At 36.2% G+C, this 20363-nt stretch overlaps 1 protein-coding gene across 1 annotated transcript in view; it reads left to right on the top strand.

The window, feature by feature from the left end:
- LOC102690192 (pro-neuregulin-3, membrane-bound isoform) overlaps positions 1–20363 on the top strand; it is a 424542-nt gene that overhangs the window by 398685 nt on the left and 5494 nt on the right. The window contains exons 7-8 of the mRNA XM_015347880.2: positions 8286–8407; positions 14421–14606. Of these exons, the coding sequence (XP_015203366.1) occupies positions 8286–8407; positions 14421–14606 (308 nt within the window). The remainder of the gene's footprint in view (positions 1–8285; positions 8408–14420; positions 14607–20363) is intronic.

Genomic DNA, 20363 nt, shown 5'->3' on the forward strand with positions numbered 1-20363 from the left:
TAAAAAAGTGCATTCAGTTAAATGTTTGTTTTCTGTCTTTAACACACCAGACAGAATCGCACAGTGTAGTGTCACAAGGTATGGCGGGATTCATTAGACCAAAGTGTCAATTCTTGTGCAATGATGGACTCTCCCTCATAAATGTTTACTACAGTATATTCGAGTTATTATACTACAGTATATACACACTTTAGTGTGGTTTAAGCTTACTTTAACTGTGATTATCATGGGGCATTAGAGAAGGTATAGTAAAGCATAGTAAACTATTATGAAATTCCTGCAAGTTGAAAAATGTTTGCAAAGATACCACACATATGTTGAGGTAAAAGTTTGTAAGAGTTGTAGGAGTTTGTAAGAGGTGTCTAGCAATGTTGTCAGCAAGCACATCTTAAATATCGCTATAAATGTTGTCTTGGGTGTGGGCATTGTGGGTCTTACAGTGTGGAGAATGCCAGACGGCCTTTGATGGTGTATATTCCTGAAGGTTTTAGCAGTGAGCCAAGGCAATTAACAGGTAGTGATTCCAATCTGTGATAATATAACATTTACAGAATTGATGATTCCATAATAAGAAAATAAATATGCATAATGACCCTGAGATAAATCTAGAAGCATTACTCTGGATGACAGGGCAGAACCTGTGAAGACATGCAGGAGAACTGAGGGTATGTGCTGGCCATACTTTAGTACTTTAATTTAACAATGTGTGGATCTCCCTTCCTTGTGGATTTCAGAATCAAATTCAAAGTACTACTGCTCACTTTTAAGTGACTGAACAGTTTGGCTTCTGACTACATCAGTGAACTGTTATAAGGATACTACAGTACACACTGTTTGCACTGTTTGGTCTCTGGCTTCCCTTTAGTTCCTAATATGAGGCTCTGAATGCTAGGAGGACATTTTCTATCCACATCAGATCTTGTATATCAGTTTTTTTAATACTTTTTTGTTTCCTATTTACCTTACTGCTTAATTTGTATATTAAAGTATATACCTATCTATTCATATTGCTTTATTGCATCATGCCTTGAGATGATATACCATGAAAGGCATATAAAATAAAGATTATCATAAATTCTTCACCTTTTTGATTATGAAAAAGTTTAACTAAGATATAATTATTCCTGGTCTCAAAGAATTGTCCTACATGGAAGCTACATAGTGAAAGTCGTTATCTTTTGTAGTGTTAAAAGTGTATATCAGTTTTTTATATACTTTTTTGTTTCCTATTTACCTTACTGCTTAATTTGTATATTAAAGTATATACCTATCTATTCATATTGTTTTATTGCATCATGCCTTGAGATGATATACCATGAAAGGCATATAAAATAAAGATTATCATAAATTCTTCACCTTTTTGATTATGAAAAAGTTTAACTAAGATATAATTATTCCTGGTCTCAAAGAATTGTCCTACATGGAAGCTACATGGAGGTTTTTGGATGTTTGGCATAGTTTAGTAGTGAATTTCCTTGTAGCCTTTTACAACATTAACCATAGAAAGTAAGGGTGTCTTCCCGGCATTCTGGCCAAATGTCCAATTAGCCTTTATTAATAATGGCCTCCTAATAATCCCCATCAATTAATTGGCTTCATTACTCTGTTCTCCTCCCCATTGCTAATGTGTGGTGAGTGTACTGGTGCACTATGGATGCCGTCGCATCATCCAAGTGGATGATGCACATTGGTGGTGGTGGAGGGGAGCCCCCATTACCTCTAAAGTGCTTTGAGTGGAGTATCCAGAAATGTGCTATATAAATGTAAGCAATTATTATTACATAGGAAATACTATAGTCTCAACAATGAAATGAAGTATCAGGGACACAAGTCAGAATGTGAACTGTCGGCTGAAGATGTTATACCAAGCATCCTGGGTATTTACAGTAAAACATCCAGTTGTTCTGGGAAACATATTGTTGAGATTTTCATACATTAAGATTTGTTAGCCACTAGCAACTAGATGTACTAAATACCATCCTCTTGTTGATATGTTTTATGCATTATTTATTATTGTCTTTATTGCAGCTGATCTTCATTTATTTACCAGTCTTCAGCTGTAGGCTCCATTTAGTGATTAAGGTTTAATCACAGTGACTAAATTACTGAATCATTTACAGTCTTGCAGTGGAACTAATTGGATATGTCAAGGTTGCCTATCGATGTCCTAGTTCAGTCTTGTGTTTCTATGGTCTTATCCCATGAGGCATCACTGCAGTATGATGCAGAACAAAGGGTTTCACTGTCTTCTTTTAGACTGCTTCTAAGGTCTGACACAATCTCATGTTCCCACAAAAAGAAAGGTGTTACTGTTTAAAACACTACATGAATAAAGGCAGGATGGAAAACCTACAACAACTAAAAAAGGGTCCTTCCAAAAAAGGAAGCAGAGTGGTGGATGTTTGAAGCACATTCTCTTTAGTGCAACTGAAACAGAACAGAATGCTAAGTGAAATTCGTAGGTCCAAAAAATGCATAGGTATACTTAAAACACAATGGTGGCGATGTGAGACAAACTGTATTTTGGAAAGTAAATCATGGCAAGCTGTGGTTATTGTAACTACTGTATCTTGATAAACTGTTATACTCCAATGAGTATTGCCAGTTACAGTGAGTACAGTATTAGGAGGTGCAAATCCCACTTTCTGAATGCATAAAAGAATAGTGCATGCACTATTAATGGAGTAGACATTAATACATTATTTGAAATTTAACAAATATGTGTCTTCAGTCAATAATTATGCAATCATATATAAGGCTCACTTACTGCCATATTATTAACTCTATATTTACATTCCCTTCTTACATTAGAGGTTACAAAAGGCTTTATATATTGCTATTCAGGCCCTATGCTCAGCCTATTCAACCATTTTTCCAAGGTATATTATGGTACTGTACATCAATATTCAACCAAATAATGTATTATATTTTATTTTAGTGCCCCGTGGTGATTATTCCAGTACATTTTAAGCTGGGTTATTCCCGAAACAGATGTCTCCTTGACCATTTTGCTTTATTTTCTGAGCTGCAGATTCCTGTAGCTCATTTGACATACTGCAGTCACTGACTTACAATGGCATCATAAGGAGTTGTGTGACACAAGGGCTATAAACTCCAGGATTCAATAGAAATGCAAGTTTATTACTTATGCTAGTTATGAGGTGAGGTGATAGTTAATGATACTTCTTATGAACTGTCACAGGTTCACTTGTACACTAAGTTAGGTTTTTACAAGTCAGGCAGATTTCAGTAGCTGCTGCTGTCACAGCCGATACAGTAACTCCACAGAGAGAGAGACATCATTCTGTCCTTGTACTTTCTGTGAACCTTTCAGAACATCCGTTCTGTCCATGAAAATATCAGTCTTTCAGAGAACAAGGTAGAAACTGATTTGTGCCTTACTTTCTGGCCCTCCTCGGGGACATTAGTAAGACTTATTTGTACAGTGGTTTGATCCACTTCAGGTACAGTACACTGTATAATTGCTGCAGCCACATACAGTATACAAGGTTGTACCACTGTAGCAGCAAACCAATATATCTTAAATGATTTAAACACTGACAGGCTTGTATTATGCAGATTATGTATTATATATTATGCTTGTATTATGTCTGTTTCTACACTTTTACACAGTAAATTCTTATAAATCAGGTGGGTAGCTGCGTCAGCATGCGTAGGCTGCAAAGGAACAAGTAATAGGTTTATTCCATGCTGAAAAAAAGAAGAAAGAGAACACAACGTTTCGGCCGTGGAGCCTTCTTCAGGTGTGCAAATTCTTATAAATCTGTTGGTTTGTTTCAAAGTCTACAACTAGTTAAAACTGCTATGAAAATGCAGTCTTGTTTGTTTCTACAGTGCAGTATGTCTCCAGGGCACTTTTGAACTAGGTGTTTTTAGGCCTTTTGACATTTTTGTACCTGCCTCAATCATCCATTAAACTCCAGTATTAACATAACATTTTCTTGTGTTTATTATTACAATGGATGTTAGAAAGTTTCACGTTACAAATGAAAGAAGTACTAGGACGTTGTTCATTAACAGACACATTCAACTTTCATCCAACAGAAATGGTGCCAAGATACTCTCTCACTGTTGTGTGCATTCACAGAGCAAACCAGTTTTGTTCAGGAGCTCAGAATGTCCTGTTTGTCAATATGTTCATAACTGTCAGAATTGAGGGCATAATAAGGGCATAATTTAGAACTGTTTCTTTTTTTCCTTGTGCCCATTAACAGAACAGAATGGCACCTCCTTGTCTCAGATATGTCTTATACTGCATATAGTGTTGTCCTCTGCGTGGGCTGGTTGACTGTGTTATTCAAGGAAGGATTGTATAGGTTATCATGTTAATCTTTTTTTGATGCCTTGTACCTGGCGAAACACTCACTCAGAGATGTGTTTCACAAACAAAAGCGTTGACTTATAGCTGAGAGACAGCATTAAACAATTTTGATGCCACTAATTCAGAAGAGCTCCCGCGCCTTTGTGACAGTCAGAGATAGAGGTTTGAGGGAAAGATTTTTCAGCTCTCATTATTCTTCACTCACTGCTAATTGTGTTTCCTCCTTATTCCTTCCCTGTGGTGCATTTGATGGCCCCATTACAGTTTGTTTCTTTGGTGCTGATATTTATCTTCCTGTCACCAAATCTGTCCCATTTTTTTTCTCCTATTCTAGAAGACTAAAACAGAGCTGCAGACCTCTAGATATCACATCTAAAACTGCACATTCTCAAACTAGTTTAATAATATTATTACAATACTGTACCTATGTACATTTACATTACTTATGCTTGGATAAGCGAGCCATCTAAGCAAAAAAAGTAAATATAATAACAGTAGTTGCTTATAAGAGTGTCAGATTCATGTATTATGGTGTCGCAGTATCTTCTGGTGGGTGTAAAAGCATAAGGAAAGTTAATGAAGAAAAGTGGCTGTTCAGGCTATCAAAGCAATTCATCTTCCTACGTACTGTGTGAGTGTATCAAAGCATCAGGCTTTGTTCTGAAAGCTCCCAGTATCTCTCCTCCACAATATGGCTTGGTAATCTTTTCCAGGAATTGATCATTCTTTCTGGGAAACAGCATTAAAATTCAGAAAGTGATACTGATTTTTTTTTATTTTCATTTTTGTCACTTTAAAATGATGCCTGTGATTAAAGGAATCTGATTTTAATATATTTTTTAGGCTTAGAGAGAAATCTTACATTTGTACCAGTTAGCCAAGTAATTAGCTCTAATTAATGAATTGGAGCTTGTTGGCACATAGATTCCTCAGGCTTTTTGATAAAATCACAGAGCTTGGTTTAACTTACTACATGACACTGTACAAAAAAAATGTTCATCACAGCACTCCATAGTGATATAATAATATTTGGTCCAATACTAATTTCTGAGCAGCTTTAATTTTCTGTATTGCCAAATACAGTAAGTTCATGTTCTATCAAAACTACCTGCAGGGGCGGCATTAGCTAATATGGTACTTAAGTGAACTCTGTGCAACACTAGGCAAGACCGAAAACAAAGATCAGCAATTAGCTTAGACCCCATTGAATATTGATTTCTTGCCCAGTGTGAAAACAACAGTACACGTCACATAAACAATGCCAGATATTTATTACAATTATCATCTTAGGGACCCTGTGCACATTTTCTGAACCCACTCAATTTGAATCTGAATTTGTATTGAGACAAACCAGCCAGTTCCAAACGATTTCCAACAGAAATTGTACTCTCCTGCAAATTCTCCTTGTATGTATTTTGGTTCATTCGTGTGATATTGCTTTGTCATAAACTAAGTTGCGAATTTCACTTGATTATTCTAATTGCTTTATCTAAGATATGACAAATTAGGAATTCTGTACTTTATGAGTTAATTTCTGCATCGTAAGCACTGAAGGACCTTATAATGAAAAATGAAAGAACAAAAAAATCAAAGAAATTCTTTAAGATTCCATTAATATAATCTTATCTTGGATTAATGCATGGCTCCTATATAGCAGAGCTATAAAACCCAGCAGGAATTGTAATTGAAACTCGTCTAGCTTAATCCACATCTTCAATGTAATATCCAATTAAATTGACTTAGCTTTGCTATGGGGGTCATATATCAAACATGTACAATATCCTACTGTACGTGATTGAACCTAAAATATTTTTTTTCTTCTTTTTATAAGCCAGGAGAGAGTCTGTGAGGGGGATGGGGAGGAAGGCTATTGAGTCTGTTTCAGCATTTCTGAACTCTGTAATTGCTTTTACTTTATTACTTTTCAAGCTTAGATGTTGAAAAAGAAAGACCCTCCACTTTGTGCTATAAATGTTTTCATTATGTACATAGACCAAACAGTGTAGTCTTGAGTTAGTATACTGAATGGGAATTTTGTTACTAGGGAAAAAGAGGTAATAATTGCAAGTCAGTGTTTTTTTTATTGAAGGTACACTGAAATAAGGTAAGTATTAAACCCAACAGACAGTAAACATGCCTGGTCATTCATCATTCTTTCATAGGCAAATGATATAGAATGAATTTCAAAAGGAGAGAAAATCTTTTTATCCATCATATTCACCTGGTTGCTAGTAGATGATGGATCAGACAATCTTGTTCAGCTTTTAGTTGAATGATTGCAAAAAATCAACCCAATTGGGTGGTTTGTACCAGATACCCACAAGTCTGTGTGTTAAGGTACCTCCTGTGTTCAATCTTATCTCACAGTGAGACCAGGTCAAGAGCTTCTGTACTGTACTTCTGTCTCTGCCGAGTACACTACTTTTCACTATAACATTTTTTTTTTATGTGATAAAGAACTATACAAAATTATAGGTTTTAAAGACCAAGCAAAAAGCTGTTAGATGGTTTGTTTTGTGTTTACTTTCTGAAGATTTGTTTGTAAGACATCTGAGTAAAGTGATACATTTTTTAACTCTTCAGTCTCTAGCATCAATGTCAAATTCCAACCTAGGCCATGTCTGCTTACTTCTGAATCACAATGTCAGAAAGCATCACTATCCAGGACACTATAAAGACATATATCCAAGTACTTTACTACTCTGACCAGGCAGTTATTGGCGGTCCTTGGAAAGTGTTCTGAAAGAAAAAAATAACTTCACTGGAAGAGAAAATGGGGCAATATCCATTTTAACAACACATTCTTATTCTGGTTGGTGACTTAGCTGAGCCTCCTGAGAGGGCCAGGTCTCTAGCCCAGCCAATTACAGGTGATCTTATTAGCCAGTCTTCTGGACATTTTGATTTCAGAATTTAATTGTATGGGTAGTAGGAAATAAAATATCTAAAGCAGTGTCCACCGATTCATTATGAATGAATACAAATGAATACCACAGGGACAACCACTGAACATCTTCTGTTCATCCCCTGACTTGTGATGTTGTTCTCATGTTAAAACCATGACACAGCCTCAACTAAGTCTGCCCCAGTGCTATAGTAACAGCTGCCATAGGCCTTGTACGATTTATTAGCTACATAACTTAAAGAAGGTGCAGGGAATGTTCATGCATTATTCCTATGGTATTTAGTTGGAATTTTGTTATGAATTGGTGACCCTGATCTCAAAGTGTAGCATTTAAAAACTTGCAGACGTTCATTTCTGCATTATACAAGCCTGTCACCTCTACGATTGCCATGACTACTTCAATAATTCATGACTCCACGATATGTACTGCTGGAGGGTAATAGAAAGACAGCTTACCTACATTATAAAAAAAAAGTTTAAGTGTTTATGTGAACTCCTCAATGTCATGCATACAATACAGTGAAGCAGTAAAAAAGCTGACAAAACGTTAGGGAATATTGAGGTCAAGGTAAAGTTACAGTACTGTATGTTAAATTACACAATGTATTGGTAGGACCTCATTTAGAATACAAAGTATTATTTTGGCCATTTTACAAAACAGGCAATCCTACTCTAAAATCAGGTATGAAGGCTAATTGCTGACCATAATGGAATGACAGGGCTAAAGGGAGTAACTGTTTTTTGTCTTGAACAGAGACAACTAAGAATCGACTTAAAATAATTATTTTTAATCCTAAAACCTTCACATTCATCTCTTGCATCTCTCCTCCACTCTGTCTCCACCTGTGCAGCTACCCCTTGGTTAACTCCTCACTCTGGGTGAGGGTGTTGGCCCTCAGCCAGGTGAGTTGAGACTATATCATACTTTGACTAAGCACTCTTAATAAATAGTTTTCAATAGCGTTCATTCTTGGGTGTTGTTATTTCTCATGAACATTCACATTCTTATGCTTTTATATTTTCATACTTTCTCTACAGTACTGCAAGGGTCATGGGTCTTCCCCAACGTTAGGGGGCAGTGTTCGTGAATCCAGCTTCTCTCAAAGTCGTGCTGCTCCTCCTTGTCACTCCAGAGTCCCAGCCACAGGAAAGCCCCACAGGTATGACTCTAATTTCATCCTTGCAGATTTTGTGTTTTCTGTTAAGGACCTAAATGGGTTAAACTGGACAAAACTACTGAACAGCAAAGGTTGGATTTTAGATGAACAGCATACCAACATACTGAGCATTACAATATAATATACTGTATAGTAATATAATACAACTATGACCCAAAAACATTGTTTTTAGTTTCCAGGAACACAAGTCATCATGTTTCATAGATATCAGTGAAAATACTGTCAAGGAATAAAAGGATTGGCACCCTTCATTTGAACAAGAAAAAATCTATTCACGCGAATTGGAAAAAAAAAGAACTTTATTCAATTGTATTAAGGCTGATGAATGCTGCTCCCAAAGTTACAAAGTTAACAACACCAGAGATTCTAGGTCAGTGGTTCCCAGCTCTGGTCTTCAGAGTCCATAATCCAGCAGGCTTTCTGTGACTCTTGAAATAAAAGCAGCTGTGCAGCTGTGCACCTGTGCAAGTGTTCAATTAACGTTCAGTCAGACCAGCGTTTTCCTTCTCTATAGCCTTCAGCCATTGACAACTTAAAGAGACAAGTAAGATGCTGGATTCCAGACAAACAGATCCTGTGTTGGGAAAGCCTGTTGTCTTCCTGCCATAGTGTGCCAATCTGTTTCTTTGTAACAGAGTATGTGCTATATTTACTATGTACGCTTTTACTTACTAATGCTTACTTTTTAATTACTAAAGAGATAAACCAATATGGAATAATTCTAATGAAAGTCATAATATTAAATGGCTAAATAATCATTTGCATTAAAACCTTGTAACTTGGCTGTTTTCTGCAGCACTGTGGAATACTACCACACTAAAGACAAAATAAACTTGATTCTCTCTTTTTAGAATTATTTTTTGTCACAGTGTAACTCCAATCTTTTCTTTCTCTGTTACAGGCAAATATGCAAACACCTAACCTTCCCTTTCATTCCAGTACAGCTTTTTAGTAAGACAAGTTCCTTAATTGGATAACAAAGCTTAATTAGGAATTAATGAAACAAAGACAGCTTGTGCCAGAAACATGCAGTGATCTAGCAGTTGTGTTAGAGGGACATACTGTACTACTGTACATCTTAAGAGATTTCTTGAAGATAATGTTGGTTATTTGTAACATGGCTATATTTAAATGACAGTTTGCTTTGATGATTGTTTACATGAAAGGGGTATTCTGAATACCCATAGAGCAGGGGTTCCTATTCCTAGTCCTGGAAGACCACACAACATCTGGTTTTCATCCAGTCAAGCACAAATTGAAGTCTTAATTGAAGTAACACATTCAGTTGGGATAGTTGTGAGTCTTATGCTTATACTGTAAATTGCAGATTATATTCTACTTATGAAATGCAATAGTTAAACATGCTTAAGGGCTAAAACCAGTCAAATAATTAAAATTAATCCTATTATTAAGTTAATTAAAGGTTTAATTGTGTAACTCAGAGCTTGGCATGGATAAAAAAAAAACATCAAGTGATTAGACCTCCTGTACCAAGATTGGGAATCCCATTGAGTATGGCAGAATCATGGTCAAAGTAAGAACTGTGGAAAAATCCCTATCCACCTGATTAATAAAATTCCCCTCTTGAGGAAATACTTACTGACTGTGCACATTTGCACAATGATCACAAGCCAGTTTCTTTGAAAATTGATTTTTGTTCTTTATTCTGCTGTTTTGACTGTTCACCTGAATAACATTTGTCCTGTCATTTTTTTGTTTGCCTCCTTTAACTATTTTTTTAAAATTCTGCAGTTATAAACGCTTCTTTTAAATAATTCAGAAAAGCAACAAAATATAGTTTTCTTTAATTCCTGGTAATGCAAAGTCAAACAAACGTATTGAGCTTTACAACATGTTCTTTCAAGAAATTACATGTTCTTTCAAGAAATTACATGTTCTTTACAACAGTTCGGCCAAGAAAGATATTTTCATGTAATTTCATGTAACACAAATTACTGACATAAATACAAAAAGATGATAATGACAGTTCTTAATGTATGAACATGTTCATAAAGCAATCAAAACAAAATTTCAAAAGAGCAGATGTTTTGCTAAGTGTGTAAAGATACTGACATCCTAATTAACCTTTATTCTACACTATATTACCCTCTTTTCCTTAACAGAACATGTGCTACACTGTTTTAATAAGAAAGCAAAACTGATATTATATAGACAGAAAAACAGGACTGTATTTTATTTAAAACATTTTGCAATCTTCAGATACAGTATGCTTGAAAGCTCCAAGACATTTTTTATACAGGTCTGTGTCTTTCATGTTGTATTGTGTAAGTAGATGTTTATAATTGTGGAGAGATTCCAGTGTTAGAATGGACTATCTATTGTTTATTTGGTTTTGTTTGCAGCATTCTCTATAAACAATAAACTGCTTGCAATTGATCTATGTTAGTGATTTCCTGTGATGGAGCTACAGAATGTCTGAAGTCTGATTATAGAGGCATTACTGAAGTGATAACAATCTTAACCTCACAATATGTGCTAGGATTATAACAAATCAATTTGAGCTAAATTGTTTCTTTCCTTTATGTTCAGCCCTAGACTTTAAATTTAACTTCATTTCAAATGCTTTTATTTGATTTCTTAGAGTCGTGTGAGCATTAATTGTATACTCTATACAATGACCTTTCCAGATTATAGGAGTCTGTTTTTCTTGTAGAGCAGCTTCTTCACAACAGAAACCCATGTCAGCTGATGGTATTCTGTACAACACATTCAGTTTCATACAAAATAAACCCATCTGAAAATTCAAACAATATATAATCAAACAATTATTGACTTATTTAAAAGTGAATCTTTTGGTGAAATAGATGTGTTGATTACTCTCTACAAATCAATCTACAGTATTAAACACCCCTAAACTTACAAACAGTGCTATGAGATTGTTCATGACCAAATAGTTAGAAGCTTGGTTAAATAACTCCTCCAGCACAGTGTTCCTTATAACCATTCTGGGGCATTCAGCTCTGGTCCACCAACATTACTTAATGAACTTGATTTTCCATAGAAGACTGCCTTCCTACAGTAGTAATGAGATGAATAGCTTTTTCATTTAGTGAGTTGTGGCTGTAAGGTAGTGAAACTGTTTTTTTTGTTCCTGGGAAGTAAACAGGACTGTCCAACTCTAAAATTATTTTATAGGAGCCATTCTCAAAATTGTAGTCTTCTGCATTGAAATTCTAAAATTATTACTCTTAATAATATTAATAATAATAATTTCTTACACTATATAGCGCTTTTCTGGACACTTCACTCAAAGTGCTTTACAGGTAATGGGTAATTTTTGTTTCAGGTCCTGCCACAGCATCTCTATTGAGTTTAGGTCTGGACTTTGAGTAGGTCACTCCAAAACTTAAATTTTGCTTAATTTCAGCCATTCTGATGTGGACTTGCTTTTGTGTTTTGGATCATTGTCTTGCTGCATGACCCAACTATGCTTCAGCTTCAGCTCACGGACAGATGAGCAGACATTCTCCTTAAGAATTTTCTGATACAGAGCAGAATTCATGGTTCCTTCAATTATGGCAAGTCACCCAGGTCCTGAGGCAGCAAAGCATCCCCACAACATCACACTACAACCTTTGGGTGGTATGTGGGTATGATGTTCTTACTGTGGAATTCCATGTTTGCTTTACACCAGACATACTGGGATCCATGTCGTCCAAAAAGTTCCACTTTTGACTCATCTGTCCATAGAACATTCTCTCAAAAGGCTTGGGGATCATACAGGTGCTTTTTGGCAAATAAGAGACGAGCATTTATGTTCTTCTTGGTTAGCAGTGGTTTCCCCCTTGCTACTCTCCAATGAAGCCCATTTTTGCCCAGTCTCTTTCTGATTCTGGAGTCATGAAAACTGACCTTAGCTGAGGCAAGAGAAGCCTGCAGTTCTTTGGATGTTTTCTTAGGATGCTTTGTGACTTCCTGAATGATTTTACACTACGCCCTTGGAGAAAGTTTGGCAGGTCGGCCACTCCTGGGAAGATTCACTACTGTTCCAAGTGTTCTCCTTTTGGAAATTATACAGTAGCTCTCACTGTGGTTTAGTTGAGTCCCAGAGCCTTAGAAATTGTATCAAAAACTTTTTTCTGATCACTTCAGGAATTTCCTTTGATTGTGGCATAATGTGCTTGTTGAATCTTTGTGCTGATAACTTGACTCTGATGGTAAGGGTCAAAATAAGTAAGGTTTATATTGAGCAGGGCTGGCTGTAATCAAACCTGGCTGTGTTCAATCAGCTGACTCTAAATTATCTCTTTATTGGAGTTGATTTACTTGGGCAATTACTTTTTCACACAGTGCTAGTTGGCGTTGGATGGCTTTGTTCGTTAAATAAATTAAATAAGTAAAAATAAAAAGTGTTATTTTTTCATTCATGTTCCCTTTACCTAATATTAGATTTTGGTTGATACCAGAAAATATTCAGTGTCAACAATCTGCAATAATAGAGGAAATCAGGGGGAAAATACTTTTTCACGGCACTAGCTAATTCTATATAGCTATATAATGTGGCCTAATCAGTTCAGAATAATCTATTTTGGCAAGGGCATGTCAATGTATTTAAACTAAGTCATAATAATAATGTAAGCTACCTATTTACCACTGTTCATATACAAAAACCTGTTGTGACACCATTTACAAAAAAGGACAGCAAAGACCCTTTTTTCTGAGGAAACTCAGCTAAATCCAAGGTACAGGTAGACTATTTGAACACTTTTCTATAAGTCATTTATTTAGAGCGGCTTCACATACTGTATCACTTGTTGGTTTGGCAACATCAATACCATTAATTGTAACATGTTAGAAAAATTAGTGAAACTAAGTAGCAAAATAACTGCTTAAATTATCTCTACAAGCCAAGATCAGGGCGTCCACCTCCCTCTGTTGTGAATTTACACTACTCCCATCTGGGAGAAGCCTCTGTGTCTCTGTGTCTGTTGTGTAAAAGTAATAGATTCAGAAAATCATTTATCCCTGCTGCAATTGCTCTCTCACACAATGTAAAGTAACCCTCTTATCTCCTGTAACACTATCGTACTGACTTCTCGGTTAGTAATGCTTGTCTTCCTTCTTTTTTTGTTGTATTGGACTGTGCCGAAAAACAAATTTACGCCAGAGGATAATAAGCTTGAACTGAATTGAATTTAAAACAGATATGCACTGATTCTTGGAGCAGCATAAATAAACAACTTGCTAAAGATGTAAAGATGAATCACCTGGCTTGCAAACTTCCATAGGTTTTGTCAACAGGATTAACAGCTTTAAAATAACTCTAATGAAGTGACAAATTCCAAGGGTACTCGCAGCAAAGCAGTTTGATGACATAAAATAGCACCATTTGTATGAGTGTAGAATTCATTGATACTAGACACGACACCCTGTGAAATCTCAATCAAATGAAAGCACTTCTTTTTCTTGTTTTCAGAGGTTTTTGGCTCTTCATGGTTCCTGTAGCAGACTCCTTCCTGGCAGATGTGCAATTGTCGTTGTCATTTTGTAGATATGCAAAATGTTTCATGTTAAGGTTGTTGAGCCATATTGATGAACACCGAATCATTCCTCATACAGACCTCTCTGAAGTCAGTTTGAGAATCCCTTAGATTAATAGCAGTACTACTATTCTAATGCATTGTATTAACTTACATAAAATTCATACATATGAGAAACACAGCTGAAGAAAATATATTAAATCTATTATACTTCAGCAAGACCTTGGCAGGCTTGAGCAATGAGCTATAATCTTCAAATAATTTATTTATGTTCCTTTCAAAATTAAAACAATGACAAGTCCTTATGGTAAAGGCTTAGGCATTCTTTTGTGACTGTCAACCACAGGTAAAAGCCATGAAGGAATCCGCTCATTTATTTGTAATATTTACTGACTTTACTGAGATGCATTTTCCAGGTTGGAAAGCAATATATGACATTGTGTTGTGAATATACATTGATAGTATCTTGATCTGGGATGGCTTTGATTTTCCAGGAGCAGCTCCCTCTCTCACAGTCCAGACCAGAGAAGTAGACCCATTCACCGATCTGCTCCTCGAAGAACCCCACCTCTAACCAGGGGGAGACTAAATCCCATTGGAGGAACCAGGGACTCAGGTCCTGCCTATCAGCACCTGCAGGAGGTGGAGCTTTCTGAGAGAGAGGCAGAGACACAGAGAGGGTAAGAGACTGAATGTTGGCTGCATCATACGTGACATTCAAAATTAGAATCCAACAATTCAGTAAAAAAGGAGCTTTTTGTTTCAAACTAGAGTAAGTCCATGGATAAACTCACAGAATATAAAAAAAATGTGTTTTTTGTACCCCAATATAGATAGATCACTTTCTTAGCCATATACAATTTCTTGTATTAGGTATTTGTCTTTTTGCATACCCCAACTTGCTCTCCATAAGACACACAGACAGGGCGAGAAGCTTGGGGACAGATTAAGATTACAGAGTAAGATTTCTCTGACAGCCACAGGATACAAACCAGCAACCTTCTAGCCACAGTCACAGATCCTTAGCCTCAGAGCCACTACACCACCAAATACCCACAGTTTTAATTTTTGTTCACACCTAAATAACTCTTATTTCTTATTTCATTAATAGTTGGATAATAAGTTTTAAGTGACTTTTTACATTTAATTTCCTGAAAATTTGAATTCCCTGCTTTATTGGTAATGTACTGCTTACCTGAAACAAATAGTTATTTGATTGTCCATCATTCATCAGAAAACTGCTTATTTCTGGTTTTGGTCTTGGTAGTATAGGGCACAAATGCGACTTTACCTAGGATGAGGTATTTGTCCATCACATGGCAGACACACAAGGTAACAGGGACAATTTAGAGACACCAATGAACCAAGACAGCATGTCTTTAAGAGGTGAGAAACAATCAGGAAACCAGGAGAAAAAATCAAATCAAATTCAGGACCTACATTACAGTAAGAGCCATGAGGCAACATCACTTAACACCATGCCATTTGCAACGCATAATTTGACTGATTAAACCCAATAATATAACCACTCCTTTGCTGAATGCTTGTATAAAACTAATAATAGAACAGTCTACGACTCTTCAGGATCTGGACAGGACACTCCAGATCCAGAATAAAACTAAAGATCTATCTGCAATCTCACCCTCATCTTCAGATCAAATACAGAATTCCCTTTAATATAATGTATTCTCACTACACAAAAAACACTGGCCAGTATATTTTCTGGAGAGAACAAGGGCGAGATACATGCAGTTAAATTACAGTAGATATATTGTCATTATTGTACCATTATGGTCAACGTTGTATAATTCATGCCATTCCCTGTTCAAGCTCATCTTGTTGTTTACAGATGTTATAAATGTGGTCCAATGTTAAAAATTAGAGGTTACTCATTTTTTGTTGAATGAATGGATGTAAAGCTAGCAGTAGAGTGATTAATTTCATCTACAGTATATGAATAGTTGTACATAAAAGAAAAGCAATCCACCTATCTAGTCCTTTTGATAGTAGCTAATTAATACAAAAGAGCTAACTCATACCAAGGACAGGAACGGACATTTTTATATTTTATGGAAAATTGTGGTATCACCAAATCCTATGTGATATGCATGAAGAGACTATTAGTTCTCATTCCCCATTTTTGTACTCTTCATTAACTTCAGAGGACAGAAAAGCAAAATATCTATTGAAAGAAACACGCTTACAAGTGTACACATTCAAATGTGATGCTCGCACAGATAATGGAGCCCGTGTTTTCCTGCCATATTCAGACTTCAATTGTGGCCAATTATAAGCTATCAAATGACTTGGAGAAGCTGGTCAAATACTGTACAAAATATTAATAGGCTGTACAATGAGAGATTCTTACACGATGCTTTGTTTTCTGATGAGTATTGTTTCTCTGCCTTATTTGGAAATGTTTGAGCATGCATATGAAGAAGGCACTAAAACGCTCAAATAGGTTTATTTATGGAAATGTTTCTGTTTCCGTGGTTGTAGTTTAATGATATAATTGTCCATTAATCCAGCTTAGCTGTTGGTTTGTTCTTGTTACTGTACAATGTTTCTCAACATTATGAGACCTGTGTTCCACCTGTTATTACAGTAAAACCAACGTCAGCTTAATCCCTTAATATTCTGTGGGATCGGCTCAGACAGAAGCATCAGGAGCATCCGCTGCCAAATACTGCTGTTGATGTTTTTACTGTACATCTCATGTTCAAGCAAGCCTGTGTCAATCATGTAACACTCTTTGCCTGGTTGTGTTTGACCCTACTTGACATTGCACACGTTTGTAGAGGCATCTGGCTTGAAGGCAAGAAGTGACTCATGACCTCACTTGACCTTTGAATTTTTCTGCCAGATACCCGCTTGGAAATGTTGCAATGGTGTCATAAAATCTTAAGGAATCTATTGTAGTTTGAATGTACAGTAGATTTCCATTTCATAACTGTTTCAATATACTGATATCAATTTTTCAAAAAAGACAACAGGTGCAGTTTTATACTGTACACACAGAAGGAGAGAAAGGTTGAGCACTTTGTTGTTTTAAATGTATTGTCGCCAGTTCAAATCTGAACTATGGCAGCATTTGTATATCAAAAATATGTACAGTAAAAGAAGAGGGTGTTTAAGGTCGAGTGTGTGTCAACAATTAGCCCAGATGCCAGTACAATAATATGTTTAATTACTGCTTTTATTTTATTCTAGGGGTGTATAAATGTATTGCTCTGATTAATATGGCAGGGTGCAATTTCCAGATTTATTCAGTTGACTGGCATCAGTCAGAGAAGTCCAAGTTTGCATCTTTCATTTCACAATATTTATAAATACAGTATGTGCGGAAGTTTGACCTATTGCCATTATTCACATATCTTTCATGTTTAAATCAAATTGTCTTCCATTAGCTGTACAAAAGAGAGTCTAAAAGAAATGAGGAAGAAGCTGGAACGAAGAACGTCTAGTCAAAGAGGCAACTGATTTCCAGTGCACAGGAAAACAAACCTAGATCAGACGTTCTGTACTCAAAAACTTAAAATAAAACTAATAGATGGATGTCAACAATTTATGTTGACATGTGGTGGGAGACATGGGACATGGGAAGACATGGTGGGAACAGTATACCACTCTTGGTTGTTCAGTGTCCACAGTTCACACTTAACAATACAGCACACATTTATTCAACCAGGTACAGTGGACTGCGGACACTACCCATTTACCAGAACAATAACATCTAGGACAGTACCTATTCACAAAACAGTACATTTGTTATTTTTTCACTCAAGGGTACAACACCTGTGGCCCACTGGGGGGCCACAGTCAGACTTTCACTTTCTGGCTTCCCTTCTTCACATGGTTTTCTCTGAGTGCTCTTCATTCCGACCACCTTTCAAAGATACATAAGCTAAATTTTTTGATATAACTGAACTGTCACGGGGTGTTGGGATATGCGTGTGTGCAATGGACTTGACCAGAAAGTGGTCTTGTATTGCAATCTTGCAAGATTGTGAGCTTCCAGCATTACCACAAATAAACAACATTGTAAAAATTGATTAACATGCTGAAAAGCATATTTGTAGTGGTGTGCACAGAATGTACCTTTTGCCATTACTTATAGAGTATATTAGAACCTTACTGCTGACAAATGCAATGATTTTATTGTTCTACTGCAGTATTCAGTTTAAAAGCCTGTACAGTTCCAGTAGAATGACTGTACTGTGACAACTGCTAATTTCCCCCACCATGAAGGGAGTGAAGGACTCATATACTGATTAATTCACAGTAATGTATACAGCAGGTCTATATACCTTTTTCTTGTTTCCATTGCAGGTCCTAAAGTAGGCTTTCACTTTGTCTTTTAAGAAATCTGGAACCGTTGTATCTTTCCTCCAGTGTTTTACTTAGTGTTTTATTGCAGATTCACCTTATTGTGTGGGTCTGATGAAATTATCATATTTCTTCAAAGGAGTAAGCATTTCTTTATCCAGACTTGCTGACTTGACGATATTGTTTTACCATGATGTCTGTTTTTCTGCACAGTACACAGAACAAAGTAATTTACATGTTTACTAACTAGCAGGATGTGTCAGGAGTTTTCAGCAAGAGGCCGTTTTTGTATAACAGGGTATACATAATAAGGATATATATATAAATACAAATATTATGCGTAGTCATGACACTATCACACTTAGCATCCCAGAATATTATATACATTTTGAGGTTATTCTGAAATGTTCTGCACCAGTGTATAAATGTCAGACTTCATCAGGCCCTGCATGATAAAGAGTACTTAATAGTGTTGCTTAATACTGCTGTATTGGTTTTTACTTTTTTACGCTTGGTGTTTTATTACAGTTTCATTGCCTGTGTAAAAATTACTCATTATTTAGCCCTGCAATTTTTGTTGTCATATTAACCTTTCAGAATAATATCAACATTTGTTGATTACCTGCCTTTTATCAGTATCCTTTAGTTTAATGATACTCTGGTGAGAAGGCTGTTTGGGACTGGCTGTCCCACACTCTGGCATTGTACTGACCAGAAACAGGAGTACTCACTGGCTCTACAGACAAAGGCAAGGCTGGGTGGATGGCAGTGCTGACCTGTTTCCAGACTCTGCAGCTGTAAAGAAACCCGTCCCCCAGTGCCCATCATGGAGTTGCTATGGAGACGGTCTGCAGGAAAGAGGGGCGTAGGAGAAAAGGAGAGGAAAGGAAGGGAGAGGTTAAAATTCTGACGAGGAAGGAAGCTACCTACATCTTGTGCTTGACACTATAATGTCACATAAATCCAAGAGTATCTGTTAATTAAAAATGTCCCACCAGCCTTTTAGAAGGCTGGCATTTGAGTATTTAAAATACTAGGGGCATCTGAAATGATTTTTTTTTACTTATGGTGTACTGTAGTTTTTTTTCTTTGTTTTCATTTAACATCATCTTGATTGAGCACAGCATCACACCTTTTCCATCCATCAATAAATAACTCTGTGAGCCCTGGAAAAATGTTTAACTGATGCATGCTTGCCTGCACCATATAATTATGAAAACAGTGCATTATCGGTGGGGTCACATCATAACAAACAGGATGTTTAGACAATTCAACAAAGATGCCACATGGGATGTCAGTTTTTATCCAGGTTCTGCTATCTGCAAGGTCATCCAGACCTGCTATTTTATGAAATAAGTTAATTTGAAGTTTTTATACCGCCCATACTGTAGATGACCTGACCAATCCTTTTCTCTGCGTGTACCATGCACTGAACAGGGCACTGCTTTACTACAAAATGGGTTCTTTTTGAAAAATACCAATAAATTAATAATATGATGTTTCAGAATTCTTGTGTTTATTCAGGACGCACGTGCTGCCATCTCCACTCTTTGGACTCTACACTCTTACCCCCCTCCTCCCCATTAAGATTAATCGCTTTCATCTGTTACTGCAACAGAAGATCTCCATAAATTTGTGCATCCACTACATCAGATTTTTAGGGCTCAACTTTTTATTATTTTAACAATGAACAGAAATCAACAGTCAAACCATTAGATCAGATTTAACAGCAAAACTGTTTAAAATCTATCTTTCTAGTTTGCTAAATTTGTTACATAAATATTTTTCCAGCAGAGCATGTTTGTAAGTCAAAGGGTTAAAAGTAATTGTTAGAAGGCTGGAGAATACAGTAAGTTCCACTAATGTCACAGAACCACAAGAAGTGCAGCATATAGTGTCAGTGCATGACATCACAAGCACATGTCACATGGTGCTAACTATAAAAATACCTTTTAACTGACTTAAAAAAAGGGGGTAGATCTTCTGGGGAAAAAAATGAATAAAATATGTTTACTGTATTTTTATTTTTCCCCACCTTCCAGAGTTAAAATAAGGTAGAATCACCTTTGTCAACATTTTGTAGACATTAGTCTGTTAGAATACATCCCTAA

Source organism: Lepisosteus oculatus, chromosome 4 (assembly GCF_040954835.1).
Source record: "Lepisosteus oculatus isolate fLepOcu1 chromosome 4, fLepOcu1.hap2, whole genome shotgun sequence".
Lineage (NCBI taxonomy): Eukaryota > Metazoa > Chordata > Actinopteri > Semionotiformes > Lepisosteidae > Lepisosteus > Lepisosteus oculatus.